The sequence below is a fragment of the Nipponia nippon genome, unplaced genomic scaffold (genome assembly GCF_047370975.1).
Source record: "Nipponia nippon isolate SJK-2023a ecotype South Korea unplaced genomic scaffold, ASM4737097v1 scaffold_16, whole genome shotgun sequence".
NCBI classification, from domain to species: Eukaryota; Metazoa; Chordata; class Aves; order Pelecaniformes; family Threskiornithidae; genus Nipponia; species Nipponia nippon.
This window is the reverse complement of record NW_028262332.1, coordinates 2799870-2816880: the sequence shown is the minus strand read 5'-3', so window position 1 is coordinate 2816880 and position 17011 is coordinate 2799870. Positions and strand designations below refer to the sequence as shown.

The following is a 17011-nucleotide window of genomic DNA, read 5'->3' as shown; positions in this document are numbered from 1 at the left end:
GGAATGCTGCACAGATTCTCTCTGTGACGGGGATAGAGGCAGCGACCCCTGTATTTATGCCACTTTAAATGCACAATTTAGGGTCTTGTGAGGGGGAAAAAGAAATAATACCATATAATTGCCTAATTGAGGACTCCACAGTAACGTGCATGCACTGGAGGGTCAAATGGAGATGACATAAAGAGTCCAAATCTGGTATTTCTGGATTTTTAAGCAATTTGACTTGAAACTAGTTAAGATTACCATCATTTTGTAAGCTTTGTATATACACACATGCACACACACAAATCCAATCTATATCATATAAACCATATGCTACCGTACATACACAAACAGTACTAACGCATCGCAATTTATGTATGATTTTGCATATTTGCATGAAGTTAAATGTTTAGTTTACAAAGTCCATGTACACATCCTAATTACAAACACATGATAGCACAAGACACCAGATCTGAGGAGCCTTGCTGCACAACGCTGTACTCGACATTTTGGAGTACCAGCCCTCCAGGAGGATAATTTACTGAAAGACTACTTTCATCAGCCCTCGAGCAAGAAATACCATCTGCAGGAGCCAAGTGTTGCATTTTCAGATGCATCCCTTAATTAAGGAGATTTTAATTGGGCGACTCTAAGCTTTAATTAATGGCAAATTGTTCGTGTGCATTCATTTTTGGGTCACGTTCCCAGACGGGTTTTTCCTGGGTTGGTTTGGGGAGTTTTGTGTTTTGCGGGGCTGGGTTGCAATTACGGTTATTGCACTTTACAGGGAAAAAACAGCTTCCAGAAGCCCTGGAGCAACCAGATTCCCACTATACCAGGGAGGTTTCCCACTTTCCCCTTCTCCTTGTCCAGAGCATCCCCCAAATGGCTGCCCTCCGATGGGGTGAGATCAGCAAAGCCCTGGAGACATCCATGTCATGCCCAGAGGTGCCAGCACATCTGGGCATCTGGGGACACGGAGCGGGGATGCTCAGCGGCAGCTGGGGCTCATGCAACCCCACAGCACCCCAAACTCAGAGAAACGCTGCCAGTGCCACTTTCCCAGCCATTCCCCCACCAGCACAGACCCACAGCACTGCAAGGGGCCTCACTCAGGAATCGTTACAGCTCAAACCATCAAAAATAGGTGCAAATTGAATAATTCAGCCTTGGGAAGGAGGCACTTGAGGCTTTGCCTACCCTGCACAACGTGCCGTGCATGCCAGCTTACACACAGCTCCACAGCAGCAGTGATCACGGGGAGATCAACTCCCACCCGCTGCCTTATAATGCTGCCCTAAAAATCACCCCTACCACCATTTCCAGGCTGGCTTGCTGCTCCAGGTTACATGTGGATTAGGGCTCAAGGGACAGATTCAGTTCAATGCAAACGTTGTTTGCTTAAAGGGCATGGATGTTTTTTAAGGGAACAGCACTCACGGGGGACAGGACACCAGGCATCCCCATTCCTGGCACACTGGGGTCAATTCCCACCCATTTCTGACACCCTTGGCCCTCCCGAGGTCATCAGCAAGCATCCTTTTGGTAACAGCTACAACCACAACAAATGGCAACAGCCCAGTTTCCCTCCTAGACGGATTCACCTCCTGCTTTTACAACCCAAAGCCCCAGCTGGGGCTTATGAACTTATAAACTGGCCTCTCCCAAGCATAAGCCACACAAACCGCTTTGCAGCCAGACACAGGAGAGGGGACAATGCCAACTCCATGACAGGGATGCTGCAGAAACACCAACTGTTTGCTACCCCAACCCAAGCAGAGGCCCAGGAGGCATCAACAAATCGTTTAATCCCAACTGAGCTGGAGTGAGAGAAGAAGAAATGGTTCTAATTTCCTAATGGTTCCATCTAAGAAATGGATCCTAATTTCCTTCCAACCCTAAGGTGCCACAAATGCCACATGCTGTGCCCGCTCCTCTGCTGCTGCATGGAGCAGAGGGAACATGCAACCTCAACAAGGTCCCACCAGCTTTGAACACCAACTCCTGGCTCAACTCATTAGCTGCTCTCCTCTGGCACTCACTCCTGGCTCCAGTTATTCCCCACTTGGCTCAGGCTTGGCATGCGAAGCACCCGGCTGGCCGCAGGAGTGCCACAGGTCACTGCTCCAGCTTGCAAAGCGAAGCCCAGATCCAGGGTCGGGAAGGCCAGCCAAGATCTGCAGCCGGCTGCTCCTCACTCCCCATCCCTCTCCTTGAGGACATTTACTGCAGCTGTGGTACTCAGGCCTTCCTCAGAGCAGAACCGCACCATCAGTAGGGACTGGGTGAAGACCAAGAGCCTCAGCCCCGAAGAACTGCCTTCTTTCATGTCAAAGCCTGAGAAACCCACACATTTGGAGGACCATGTCCCATTCACCAGTAGGATCTACAATAAAACCTGAAAACCTGCCTGAGCTCGTGACCTTTACCAGCCTCAGCAGCAGTGATCAAAGGGTAAAGCCACACACCTGAATGATGCTCAGTCAAATCCTCCTCAGGGCTGCCCCATGACCCAAAGGAAAGAAAAACATATAATGAGCATGAAGCTTCCTAATGCTGCTCCAGCCAGCTGGCACTTCCAGCTCTTCCCTTCCCTGCTGTGCCCCAGGAAACACTGGGCTGCAGCCACCCCTCGCTGCCCTCTCCCTTCCTCCCCACACAGCCCAATACCCTCGCTAGAGTTACCACCTCCCAGGTTCCTCAGTTCAACCCCAAACCTTGTTTCCGAGCCAAGGTTCAAGTGGAGTTAAGCTCTACTGAGATAAATCTGTGGTTTCCCTCTCAGAACCACATTTCCATTGATGTGGCTGTATTGAAGCCTCTGCCATACTCTAACCTCAGCCAAACATGCATGGTTTTGGGCAGGGGTTTGTGCAGTGACCAGGAGCACGGGGTCACTGCCTCTGACTGGGACCTGTACGTGTTAAGACAATGCAAATGCAGCAACAAATGTCTTAGAAACAGTCAGCACTTCCTTCAAAATAAACATCCTTTTTTATAGTCACTTTATTGAAGTATTCACCATCCCCTGCACAGCCCATCACTTCCCAGTGAAAAGTCCCAGCCCCATGCACAAAACTTTGGAAACAGCTTGCTTGGAGTTTTCGTGAGGCAAACCAGTCCTGCGCCCCATTTTATAGGGTGGGGGGCCTGGGCCCCACTGTGTCCATCCCAGGTGGGTGGCGGGCAGGGGCTCCTGCCACAGGGAGAGGCAGGACTCAGCGTTCCCAAAAGTTCTGTGAAAAGTTTCAGGACTCAGTGACCAGCTGCAGAGGGGAAAGATGAGGGACCTGGAGACATGCTGCAGTGCCCCAGATACAAGAAGAGCTCCAGCTGTGGCACACACAAGCTCATTATGTTATATTATACATCAGAGAAGCCACGCACAAATCCGGGCAAGTCCAGCTGCTCTGCTCCTGCAGGGGAGGGACACCATGCCCTGCTCCAGCGGCGGCCCTGCCACTGAGAGCCTTATAGAATCATAGATTCGTTTATGTTGGAAAAGACCTCTGAGATCATCAAGTCAAACTGTTAACCCGGCACTGCCAAGGCCACCACTAAACCATGTCCCTAAGCACCACATCTCCCCGGCTTTTAAATACCCCCAGGGGTGGGGACTCAGCCCCTGCCCTGGGCAGCCTGGGCCAGGGCCTGACTGCCCTTGCGGTGAAGAAATTTTTCCTAATATCCAACCTAACCCTGCCCTGGCGCAGCTTGAGGCCGTTCCCTCTCGTCCTATCGCTTGCTCCTGGGGAGAAGAGACCTACCCGCACCTCGCTACCCCCTCCTTTATGCCACACTGAGACCCCGCAAAGAGAGACCTTCCCTGCCAGCCCCCCAACACCGCCCACCCTGTCCCACGGTGGATGCCATTCGCAGTGAGGGGGGGGGGCCGGGAAAGCCTTTCGGCCCCCAGAGCAAGCTTGGCTGCGCCGCGGCCGGCGTGCCGGGGCACCAGGGGATACCGACCCCGGCAACCACCGCCGCATCCCCGCAGAGCCGCGGCTGCTGGCGGGGACCGGAGGCGCTCCGAGCCGCCCTCCCCGCTCCGGCGGGCACCCGGCCGTGCCCGGGGCTGCAGCCCTGGGCTAACAGTGCATCCTAGCGGGGACCGCCGCGCCGAGCATCCCGGCCCGGCGGCCGCGGGACGCCGCGATGCTCCAGCCCCGTTCTCCCCGGGGTCGCTCCCAGCCTCCCCTCCCCTCCCCTCCCCGCCCCGGTCCGGTCCGGTCCGCTCCTACCTGCGTGCAGCCCGGAGCCCGGCTCGGGGGTTTCCAGCCCCGCCGGGCACAGGGACAGGGCGCAGAGCAGCGCTAGCGCCCCGCAGCGCATCGTGCGCCCGGTCCCGGCCCCGCCGCATCCCGGCCCGGCCCCGCCGCCGCCGCCGGGGCAGGCACGGCCCCGCCGCCCCCGCCCCCGCCCCGCCCCGGCCCGCCCGGCGCTGCGGGACCCCCGCACCCTGCGGGGGGGGGGCACCCCCTTCCCTCCGCCCCCTTCCCCACACGCACCTCTGCAAGGGTTAACACATAGTCCTGCAGGGCCAGCGCTGCAGGGGTTAACGGCCCCCCTCAGCACCCCCAAAATCAGCCTCGTCCCCCCCAGTGTGTGCAGAGCCGCGCGGGGTAACACACAGACAGACACACAGACACACGCTTGTACCTCAACCGGGTGCTGCAGGGGTTAGTGACCCCCACCATATGCCGCTTTGGCCTCCATAGGTAAAGGAGACACCACCCCCTTCCCCAAATAAAAGTCGCTGGAAGTGTTTTTCGGAGAGCTTTACTCCCAAAGCTGTCTCCCAGACTACTGCCTTCCCCAGCAGGGTACCTGACCCTGCTCCCACGGGGTGATGGGAACACAGCAGCCTCCTGCCCCGGCGGTTTTGGGGTGAGTGAGAGACCCCAGCTCTCCTGTGAGAGCTGTACTAGTCTTCTGCATTTAACCCCACCCTTCTTACCCAACGTCTGGGCCAGTTCACCCCCTTCTTGGCATTACATGGGTTAAATCTCACCTCATTCAGATCCTGCCCAGCCCTCACACCACTGCGGGCTCCTCCCGAGGCACAGGGTACCTTCACCCACCACCCAGCTGCTCCTTAGCCACAACAGCATCACAGCAGAAGGTATTTGCAGACAGATAGCCCAAACACGAGTTTCCCCAGTCACCACCCCGGACAACCCCATGTCTGCACAGGGCCCTGCACACGTGCTGCCCCATGGCAGACCCTGCTCTGTGCTACACGTTAAGCTCTCTGGCGTCACCAGTGGCACAGACCCTGCCGCTGTGGCCACACCACTTCCCAGGACTGCTCTGCCCTGTGTGACAAACCCCTGGGCGCTCACAGAAGCCCTTTGGGCATTTTGGCTCAGGCCCACAGAGCAGGCAGGCTCACTCCCAGGCTGGGATAGTTAGTATTTTCGCTGCAGCAATCACCCAGAGACCCAAAAATATGGGAACCTTCAGCAAGGGGCAGCCAGACCTTCTTGCCTCTGGGCAGATATCCCTTGCCAGGAGGTGCTCAAGCTCCAGGTGGTGTCACCTGGCTCTCATTTTGCTCAGCCGAACACCACAGCAGCGGGAAATCAGGCTTCCGTAAGCTTCTCTCCTTAGGTCCTGATTGCTGCTTGCTCCTGGGGAAACGTGAGCTCAGCTGGGTACAAAAGGGGCTGCGCTCACCCCTCTGCCTGTTTCAAGGCCCTTCCCTGCCATGCAGTGACTCAGTTTGTCAAGGAAATGAGGGTCAGAGACACTCAAGGAGTCAGTTGCTTTGCCATGTAGAGGACTTTATTTGTCAAGAACATGTGACACAGATTTGGCTTTCCTTTCTCAGGTGTTGCTGAATCCCATCGATCTCCATGGCCGTGACCTTCCATCCCAGCAGCACATCTCCTGTCGCATCTCTTGGCTTTCTCCTGCAGCCGGTCTCTGCTGTGGGACATGCAACTGCCTGGTGGTGCAGAGACTCTGCCCTCCGCTCCTTTCACATGCCACCATCCCACTGCAGGAGGAGTTTTTTTAGGTGGATCACCTGAAGAACCAGGTCTTTTAAACACTCTCCACTCCATGAAGAGGAAAAAAAAACCTTGTAAAAGGTATGCATTTATTCTGCCACAGTCTGTCGGCTCAGCTCAGCATCATCTTTTTAAACATGCTATCATTTTACTGAATCCAGTAACACAACCACATCCTCTCCCCTCCTCAGCCTCCTGCGAGAAAATGGGGTTTTACACCCCTGTGGGTATTTCAGAATTTTGTGCAGGAGTAGCTGGGTAAGGACTGTGCCTCCTCTTCCTCCTCCTCTGTTTGTGCTGTGCTGGGCAGGGAAAAGGCTGCCAAAACCAGAGAAATAATAAAAACAGACACAGACAAAGCCAGTGCTGGGATATTCTGTTTCATAGCAATGACAGAAAGGGGAGATGAGGATAAAATGAATAAACTACGGTTATTGATACTGTTTTCTTTGAATTCTCACAGCTCTGCTCCATCAGCATGTCCCAGGCTTCCTCTGTGGGTGAAGGGGCTCTGTTCTAGTGTTTCCATCAGTTTGCTCAGGAGTGGGTTTGCTCAGACCTCCCTTCTCAAACAGCCTCAGCAGCTCCTTCACGCTGACTCACCCGCCTCAGGACTTCACCCCCACAAATATTTGCACAGCCTTATCAGAGCCACCCTCCTCCATCACTGCGCAGAGCTCCTTACAGCTATCGCCATAAATCAGTCCCCGACCTTTCATCATTTTTGTTATTGCTCCTTTGCTTTGAATTCCCTCCAATGAACCGATGCATCTGCTAGCAAGCACCCTCCTAGGAGCCTGTGAATGTAAAAAACTCATGCACACGTCAGTGATTTAGAACACCGAGACATGAAGGGGGCAGAGTAACCTACAGGAGCTCAGGAGACCTGGTCCTTGCTTCTGCGCTCCCTTGCTGGGTGACCCAGGGCAATTTAGTCCCCTTGAGTTTCCTTTTTTTATCAAATGAAAATGCAAACCCAGCCTCTTTTGCAAAATATTTTGGAATGTGCTGAGGGATAGTGTTGAGTTGAGACTCATTATTATGATCAGGCACTTTCTAAAAACGGTGCTTTCCACAGCCCCGAGAATATCAGGAGATCTACTTAGGGCGGATGGAGAGGGATGAATTCTACTGGGACGGGTAATTTATCACCTTGGAGGGTATGCAGGAGCAACTGTGGCTGGAACGGGGAATCAGCCAGACGATGCTGGGTTTTCATGGTCCGGGGAATAAAAAAGGCCAAATTACCTGCACAGCATGGACTCAGGTATACTCAGTGTCTCACCCCGAGCTTTCTGCATCCTAAGACAACTATTTCAGGGAATGACCCTCGAAGAGTGGCAAGGTGAATCAGCCTTTTTCCACTTTTTGTTTCCCTAGAAAGTAGAAAAAGCCTGAAAATGCTACCCCCTAATGGTAAAACGAGGCATGGGGGTGCTGTCCTCAGAAATACTGATCCAAAGCCTAGATTTTATCCATAGGGCTGGGAGTGGAGGTATAGGGAGCAGAAATGTAGCAGTCTCTGGTAGCAAGATGTGCCCCTGCGGGGAAGAGACCTTGTGCAACCCCACTCACAGCAGCTTTGCATGAACAGCATTACACCGGTCATGAGAACCAGGTGGTGCTGGGGACGAGGTACAAAAATAGAGCCACTTTGGGGAGTTCAGCCGAACGCAAAAGCAAAGCAAAACCAGGTGTTTCAGCTCCCATGTCTCGGCCATGGGAGGTGCTTTGAGTCCGGCGGCAGGGATCCCTCCTGCTCCAGCTCCTTCGCCCCAGGACTCAGGCAGTCCCTGGAGAAGCTGTTGGGTGCATTGCTGCCTTGGTCTCATGGCCCAAAAGAATACAACTGAAATAAGGAGAAAGAAAGAAAATATAAAGAAAAAAAGAAAAAAGCAGAAAGCCCCCAAAAGGCTTTTAGGATTTGAAAAAACATATGGGATTGTAAGCTGGTTTTGGAGCTGCTCTGTGGCACACATCTGGAGGGGAGAGGTCGCCCATCTGGGCCTCCAGGCAGATTCCAGCTCCCCAGCTGGTTGCAGTGGCGTGAATGCCATGGAGGTCTCTGCTGAAGTTGGGATGTGCATTGATTCACAAATCTTGCACTGTTTTTCAAACCTTCCCTTGTACGCTGCTCAGACACATTCAGAAATCTCCATTCCTCCTGTTTGTTTGAGCTATCTTAAAAATTTAATAAAAATCCTGCTCTTCTCCCCTATGCTCCACTGTTGTCCCACCCAAGAAACCCAAACCCTGCCCACACTGCAAACCAAGAAAAGTTATTCTGCTCCAAATTTTGCTAATAATTTGCTGTGTGACCTCAAGCAAAACCATGTTCTTCACGTGCTATAGCCTGAACTGGTGATCAGGAGGGAAAAGACCTTTTCCTTGCATGTACGGCATTTCACACAATACCTGAATCTCAGGTGGGACCTTGGGTGGTCTCATCACAGGAAAGATGCAACAAGAGAGAAGAAGAGTTGAATACTAAACCAGACTTTATCCTCTGAACAGTACTGAAAAATGCAAAAATGTGATGGTCCTCCCTTAAGCAGTGCTCTCCAGCTGCTAATAATTTTTCTCAATTTTTTGGAGAGTCCTTGGTGTTGTCAGAAGTGTCACAACAACACACCCCGATGAAGGAGATGCACATGGTGGGTTTTTTCCCCCTGGTAGGGAATGAAGGCAGTTCTCCAGTTATCCAAAGAAATTAAAAGTTCCTTCCTCATGTACCAACAGACCTTGGGTTTTTCTTCTGCTCAGTGCAAGCCTTGGGAGCAGGAACTTCAAGCTACACTCAGCAAGTATTATTATTATTATTAATTTTTTTTTTCTAAAGTGCTACAGCACGCCCTGGACATGTGGCAGAGCCCTCACACCAATCCAGCCCCACATGCCACCGATTTCCATGCCCATGCCTACCTGAGGTAGCACCAAGGACACTTGCTGGGAGTGGGTGTAAGGTTTAATAAGAGTTAATTCTAAAGGGAGCCGCATACCCAATATTTTTGCACAACAACAAGAGAAACATCCCTCTGTTAAAAACCTCAAAGGAATCAATCACTGCTAGGTTTTTTTGTAACCCTCAATTTAAATTATGCGATTTTGCTGCCTGTTGGACTCCAGGAACTGTAGTCTCCATACTGGATCCACACTGCAAAGGCAAATTTGCAAACAGCTCCCTACTCAGACCGAGCATCTGTGAAGCCTGTACGGAAACAAACACAGACGTGGCCAATTTCTTACAGCATCCCAATTCGGGCTAAACTAAATCCGGTTTCACACCAGATCTCACGGCCTATCACTCAACATGGTGGTCAAGCCAAACTGCTTCCCACAGCTCTCTCCTAGCCAGCCCGCCGGGTGGGAGGCTGCTCTCAGGATGGCGGTCTCCCGGTCACTAGGCACACTGCACACACCATCTTTGAATTTGTAAGGTTTTTTGCTAAGTTTTTATTTTAATTCAAGGACTTTGCTTCATACAAAATGTAATTGTAGAAACAACTGCAGAATTCAAAGTTTGGCTGATAAATATTACTCAGGCAGCAAACTAGGCAATCACAGAACCTTTTTTTTTCTTTTTTTTCCCTCTTTTTTTTGGGTAAAGTTCCGCTTGTGTTGCATGATTGGAACTTTTATAATTTTTAACACTGTTTTTTTAAATATAAAGTTTTGCAACAAACCCCCAATTTATATCAAATATAATTAAAAATTAACAACTGATGAATACATTGTATCAAAAAAGTACGAAGATAAACATTTTCCATGCACATACTTTTTATATATATGTATATATGTATATATTTTACATGCAAACATTACTTATTCAAAGTACAGCCACTACGAGACTGGTTCTGGATGCAGAAAACTGATCGGTGCAATTCAAGTTTGGCAACTCACTATGAGGATTCTTGGAAATATCATGTATGCATTGAAGAGACAGCAGAGAGGCTGTAAAAAAAGGTAGGAAAAGGGTTATGAACAATTGTGGTCAGGCTTGTCTGTCACTGTCATCGACCCCTACGAGGCGAGTGGAGGATTAGACAACTTGAGATTCGTCTTCATGTTCTGCCTAAGAATTGGAGTGACCCAAGGCTGTTGTTTGGCTGTGCGCTTCCAGGTGGTGTGTTAGTGTGGGGCTGTGGGTTTGAGGATCTAAAATGGTAGAGGAAGGGGAAAGGCAGAGTGGAGAAAAAGACAAAATTATTCAGTACAGAAGGACATCTCTCTTGCTTACCAGTGTGGGTACAATGTTTGCATGCACTGTCAGAGAGATTGCTTTTTCCCTCTCCTTTACTTCCTGGAGTAAAATAGTAACGTTTTCTTTAAAATTTCAAATAAAGTGTTTGTGCCTTCATATGAGGAAAATGTATAAAACATTTGGTCACAATCATGCTGAAGCCTGAAACAGGAAAATCCAGCAGATAAAGCTACAGAATGGATGAAGGTCTTTCTGACTCTTGGTGGTTTGGATGTGTTTCCGAACGTGTCATCTTGTTGCATAGCCCTCCGTTTGCAAATTACAGCCGTTACCCATCGCAGACCTCTGGCTACCGCACTCCTTTATTCAAAGTGCACATAAATACAGAGACAGAGATATAGACAGGAGTTATCCTTTAGCAAAATCCAGGGATGAGATTGGCCAGAGATTATTATTTAGTAACGGAACAAAAAAAACACAGAAGGAAACGAAAACAGGTTGAATTTCCTCAACAGAAGAGCTACAGGAGACGTGAAGAACCACCCTACATCAGACTGCTCCCCGCCTGAGGCTGAAAGACTTTTGCTGAGAGCATGAGAGACCTCCTGAGCATTTTGGTAGCGTCTGATACCCTCCAACCACCCCAGTGACAAAACGAATCACCAGGGTCCAGCGGGGTCTCTACCTGTCCTAAGCGATCACCTCGAGAAGTTTCACAGTTCTGGGGCTTGGTAGATCCTCTGAAAAAATTCATCTGTCCAACACTCTCCCCTTTCGTATCAGCATTTTTAGTGATGCACTTGTCTGGCATCTCCTTCCCTTCCTCCTTTAACTTTTTGTCAGTGTACTATGTGTCCTCTGGCCGCCCTGTGCCCCAAATTAGCTCTACAATGGTTTGTCAGACCCATGGACGCAAGGTCCTGCCCAGGCTTTTCTGTCAGCACTCCCTCCCCGCCAGCACATTGCGTTTGCCCTTTTTCCCAGCTCAAAGTGCAGAAATCCACACGTGCACAAAAGGAAGAAATCGTCCAACGTAAAAGTCATTGCAAGAACACAGAAATCTCATCCCTGAGAATCAGAGTTAGAGGTTTTGCTTATTTTTTTTTTTAACTTTCTCTTAACAGGCAATAAAACAAGACCCTCTCCAACTGCCCTTAACAGAAGTTGTGCACCGTGGAACATGGCCAGAGCTCTCGCAGCCCAACTGCGACTTGACATGCAGTGTGAAAGATATTTTTTCTCCTGCAAGAGTATCTCTGCAGGTGCTGTACTTTTCCACCTGCATCTCTCCTGCAGGACCTAAACACTAGTCAATGAGAGAAGGCTGGTTTTGTTTGCTGCAATCACTCCCCTCCCATCAATAAAAGCATATAAAAAAAAAGAAAGAATAAAAAAAAAAAAAGGCCAACAAAACCCAAACCAACCCCAAAGCATGTTTGCCTTCCCCACTGTAAGCTTCCAACCTGGTACTCGAATACACTGTCCAGTAATGCGACGCGGGGCGTTGTGTGCACCGCGGAACCTCCGAGACGAGCAGCTCCTCCCGGCTCTGCCCTCCCTCCCCTCCTACCCCTCCCCATGCTCGCCCAAGGCCTGATGCATCGAAGCAAGAGGTTGCATCGTCTCTGTGAAAGATTTCAAAGGTTAGGCACTTAGTAGTGAACAACTGGAGCATTCGGTAGAAACAGTGGGACCTGGAATGACAATTGGACTAATTCTCTACATAAAGAGTACTTTTTTTTTTTTTTTTACTGTACAATTTACAAAAATGCACACAATGAAAAGTTAAAGTTCTATCTAATAGCTTGATATAAAACCAATAACATTTCTTTTTCTCACCCCTATGCTTTTTCCTCTTTTTTTTTTTTCCTGGTTTCTTTTTTTTTTTTTTAGTTGTTTTTTGCTAAATCAAGCTTATATTGTAAACAAGACAAAACAGTGAGGGTGTGTTGCGGTCGACAGGAGAGAGGGACGGAAAGAAAAGTCTCAGCAGCAAGGAAATAGTCCTTACAAAGTAGTTCTCTTGTGGCTTTATCATATGTCAGTGTGAAGGACCCGACGCAGTGAGTAAAATAAGAGATCCACACGGCAGCGGTGTCAGAGCAGAGTCCCGGCTGCCGGAACGCTCAGTCAGCTTGGGGGCATGTCACTGGCTCCGCCGAAAAGGATTGCTGTGGCTGAACATCAAGTCCCAGTGGACTGTCCTTTGTTCTGGTCAGTGTTTCTCCTCTCCCAGTTTCTTGGGTAGATCTCTTCCTTCTTAGCAGTGAGCAAGATAAAACGCAGATGCGGTCTTTGTTCATGTGTGTCCATTTGCAACCCCCAACTCCCACCCTGACTGGGGGAAAAAATATAATAATAAATTAAGAAATAGCCCAACAAAAACTGCGCCAATCTCGAAAAGGATCGACAGTCTGCTTTTTCCGCCATCGAAGGTGAGGACTGCTCTTCTCTTGGCTTCTCGCGTGTGTCGCAGATGATTTGGCATCTGGTGCGTGTCTTTGAACTAGACAAGGCAGTAGGGAGGCGGGCGAGAGGGGTAGAGAGAGATGTGCTCCCCCCACTGCCTTCCCCCTAAGGAGGGAGCCTTCTTCCTCGATTTGTCTAGTGGGGAAAAGAAAAAGAAAAAAAAAAAAAAAAAAAAAAGAGAGAGAGAGGAAAGAGGCTGCGGGAGCATCTCCGGACCTGGCGGCAGAGCAGTTCTCGTGGCAGGGGCTGCCCTGCGGGCCCCCTCTGACCCCGGGCACCGCGCGCATTGCAGCGCACAGCCTTCCAGATGATAAAACTCATCGATTTTAAACACGCACACCTTGAAAGGTTTTGCCATGCCGCTAGCACCAGTCATCCTCATCAGCTTCATGGTAGTAACTACGTCCTCTGGTGCCAGTCCCAGGGCCTGTGTTGAGACCCAGCGTGTAATGGTAGCCGTTGGGCACCCTGCGGATTTGGTGAGACTGGGAGGTCAAGGAGGAGACATAAGAAGTCCTTGAGGACCGTCCCGAGTTGGTGGCCACCGCCTCCTCAAAGGTGAGGGTGTCCTCCGGCACTGCGCGGTAGGGGCTGTCAGTGTCATCACGGTGTCCCAGGTAGGGGTCGGAGCCGATGCGGGCCACTGCTGGCGGGGGCGGCTGCTGGTCCCCGCGCAGCAGCGCGTTGTGCTCGGACAAGCCGCGGCTCAGGCGTCCCGGGGAGAAAGTGGGCAGGCCGGTTTGGAAACTGGTGAAGTGCACGGGCGAGGAGTTAGCGGTCTTGTAAGTGATGCTGGGGCGTGGGGTTAGTGGAGTCTGTGGGAGCTGCCTCCGACCCCGGCATGGGGTACTAGCACCAGATGTCGACAGCAAGGGGCTCCCATTAACTGAACCACTGCCCTACATAAAAATTGGAACAAAGCAAATCAAAAAATAAAAAAGGGAAACACCAGACAAACACAAAGGCAGGCAGGTATAAAACAGAAGGAGAAGCAACAGGAGGGAGAGACAAGTCACAAGAGGAAAGAAAAGCAAAAAAGAGAGAGTTTAGACAAGCACAGTTAGGGGGAGGAGGTTCTCAAGAAATAATTCAACACAAGATGTAAAGAGCTGGAGAACTAAAGTTCTGCAAGAGGTAAATAAGAACAGAAACGATCAGAGCATCGGTAGGACGCAAACTGGCAGACGTCTCCAACAGAAGGGGACACTGTCCGGAGGGAAGGCATCCACATCATACACAGGCTCGACATGCGCCTTACCTGAACTAGGCAGGAACAGCTCAAAAACCTACGATATTTTTTTGCAAATACAATTTTGCAAAACAGTGCACTCTGCTTTGGGGTGGATTTTTGCAGAACTTCACTCAACAGTTGTGACTGCTGATGCCAGGGAGCATTTCTGTGATCAAAATTGGATTATGTGGAAGGAGGATTTGGGGGCAGACTATTTTTTTGTAGTCTTGGGAATGAAATGCATTTTGATTAAATAGCCAGTTTCTGAAAAAACAACAACAAAAAGCTGCTTGGATGAGCTTAAACTTTAACAAGAGGGTTCCTTAAAGAAAAACATGTTCACCTTCTCCTCTGTAATATTACACATTTGATTTTTTGAGTGGTAGAAAAGTCTGGCAGCTTTCTGAGTTACTAATAGTGACACGTGGGAGTGAACTAAGCCACAGTAAGTTAAAAAATGCTGTGAGTGAGAGGAACGGGCCCTTGTTTTGGCATTTCTGTTTACCTTCTCGAGGGCAGTACATGAATAGCCCTGTGAGAGTGTTTTAAAAATCCCTTAGCCTTTCGTGACCTAACATTTTGAGACCAGACCTTTAATTTTTAAAGAGCGGCTTTTCCTTCCTATAAAAACATCAGGTTGTTGCTTGTTGGGCTATCAATCAATGCTTGTTCTGCTCTGCCTGGGTTTTCTAGCACAGTTTCGAGGGCAAGCCCAGCAGTGCTGGAGGCTATCAGCCCAGCAGCTGGATGTAGAGGCTATTTTAGCAGCGGTTACCATGAGTCATGCCATGTCTGTCAGAAGAAGAGGCAATACTGGCGTTACCTGGGGGTGCAGAGCAGCCTGGGTGTCCCTCACTGCAGCCCTGCTCTCCGCAAGTATTGGGGACCGATACGGCATTTGCTGCTTGTGCTGCTGGACCAATAACTCACGTCTTTCCCAGCCTGGAAACCAAGCCTTTGCCTTTCTCTTCTTTCATTTTCACCCTCTCTCTTCTCTGGCTTCCCCACATTATTGCCTTACTCCCTGCTACAGACCTCTATTCCCATGCCAGGCACCTGCTCCATGGCTGAGCTGCCTCCCATCACCTGCCTCCCCATGGTGATGGAGGAGATGGTGACCACCACCTGGTGACCTACAATGTCCCAACATCTAGGGGAAGATGCCCAGCTTTTTCCAAGGGCCTGAGGCTGAGCACCTCAAAATTACAATGCTTACAAAAGAAAGCAGAACTAAATTGTTTTGATAAGTATTGAGCTGTCTAAAACTGTTTTTTGCAAGATTTCTAAACTTCTTTTATCCAGAACCAATTCAGGAAATTATCCTGATTGTAAAAAAATGGTGAGGTCTTTCTTCAAAATGTCCAACAAGCTCCTTCCTGCTGAAACATTTCGAAATTCCAAGAAGTTTCATCTCATTTAAAAAATGCTTTTCCCAGATTCATCGTGAAATGGGATTTATATTTAACAATTCACCTGCACTGAAAAGGAAACAGTGAAAAAATTCACAGAAGATGTGTAGCATTTCTATGTGGGTCAAACAAAGCATTGTGAGTTGACCCACAATGAAATGTTCATAGCTTGTTTTTTTTGTCTCCTCTTTTTGCAGTAAAAAAACCTCCAAAGAACTTTTTTTTGAACTAAATGTGTCGTAATTTTTGGCTTGACTCTAGCTGGAATGGAGCCACCTTGCTGGCAGGGTGAAGCTCAAGCCAGCCTCTCTTTTTGGTATATGCAGGGGCCTCTGGGGACCTGGTGAAATGTGCTGGGCCAGGGCTCCTGGGAAAAGCTGCGTCTCCCAAGGAGAGGGACTGACTAACAAAGAAAATACTTGGGAATTAACCTTGTTATCGAACCAAAATAACGCAGGAAACGGACTGACAGAGCTTCTCGCAGACACCTTATTAAGACAAGGGCTCTTCAGCTCATTGGGACAGAAGTGATATGCTGGTTTGGCTATTTTTTTAATCTATTTTTTTCCCCAGAGCCAACCAGGGGATGTATTAGCAGCTCCGCTTGAAGTAGATAACATGTGAGTGGATAAAATACATGGACATTGAAACAACAGGCTTTCTCTTCCCCACCTTACTAAACCCACATAGGATGTGGGGAACAATACAGACTTCACTGGAACGGGGTGAACAGGTCTATACAAGGCAGCTGATGCTCTAATAGTGAATGTCTATTAACTATGGGAAGGTTTCATTCTTTAATTAAAACATACGCGATATTTAAAGATCTGTTAAGCTGAGCATGCAAGAAAGGAGAGGCACCGTGCTAAAAATCAATGCCATCTTCCTGCTTCTCAAAGCAGAGGGAGAAATTAAGAAATGGAAAGAAAAACCTAATCTGAAAAACTAGATGAAGGCCAGTCAGGGACTGCAGCAACCAGAGAAGGAAAAGACCTGCTGGGCTGCAGCGCTCTCTCGCTATGGCTGTACACAGCCCTGGGTGCATCAGACCTTCCACCGATGTCACACCGACCATGCAAAACGTGTCCCATGGCCCGGGTGTCCCCAGAGCTGTGGGGCAGCATCCCCCGAGCACTCACTGCAGCACACAGCCTCTGAGACTGCAGCCTCGATGCTGCTAGGGACCACGCAGGGAGAGAAAGGCACAGGACAGGGTAAGAAGACAGAAAGCTGCTTCATTTTGCAGCTAGTGAGACACTACGGAGCCTCTTCATTTAAATCCTTCCCCTGGGTTCTAACTCATGCTGAATGCAGGATTTCCTCCTGCTCCCCAGGAGCTGACGTTGTGCAGGGCTCACGGCTGACAGCATTGTTCACCCCTCCTGAGACACCCAGCAGGTCACACACCACCAGCAGACTGCAAATTTAGGGAGATTTTGGAGAGTGGCCAGAGCCTCCCTCTCAGCACAGCGGCTGTGCATTACTTGGAGATGTTTGCAGGGATCATGCTGGCCTGGGGCTGAGCTCTTCTCCCTTCCACCCAGGGCCTACCTTGTCCTTCATTTCCCCTCTCCTTTACCATGATTTCTTCTCCCAGCTAGAGAGCACGTTTGAAGATTGATTTGACACTAGGGAAAAAGGACTTTTTCCTCAATTTTCAGAAAATTAACCTGTTCCACAATATGAGACAGCTCTGAAGCCCACACAA

The 17011-nt window shown here is 49.7% G+C and overlaps 2 protein-coding genes across 7 annotated transcripts in view; both read right to left on the bottom strand.

Annotated features, from left to right (window-relative positions):
* Nucleotides 1-4346, bottom strand: part of LOC148056207 (uncharacterized) — a 98957-nt gene extending 94611 nt beyond the window's left edge. The window contains exon 1 of the mRNA XM_087753324.1: nt 4224-4346. Coding sequence (XP_087609450.1) covers nt 4224-4314 — 91 coding nt within the window. The 5' untranslated portion in view covers nt 4315-4346. The remainder of the gene's footprint in view (nt 1-4223) is intronic.
* Nucleotides 4347-12807: 8461 nt separating this feature from the next.
* The window catches only part of CACNA1B (calcium voltage-gated channel subunit alpha1 B), a 300789-nt gene continuing 296585 nt past the window's right edge, over nt 12808-17011 (bottom strand). For 5 of the 6 annotated variants that reach the window (XM_087752565.1, XM_087752559.1, XM_087752560.1 and 2 more), the window contains one exon: nt 12808-13562. In XM_087752565.1, the coding sequence (XP_087608691.1) occupies nt 13026-13562 (537 nt within the window). In that variant the 3' untranslated portion in view covers nt 12808-13025. The remainder of the gene's footprint in view (nt 13563-17011) is intronic. The other variant, XM_087752564.1, reaches the window with a different exon arrangement.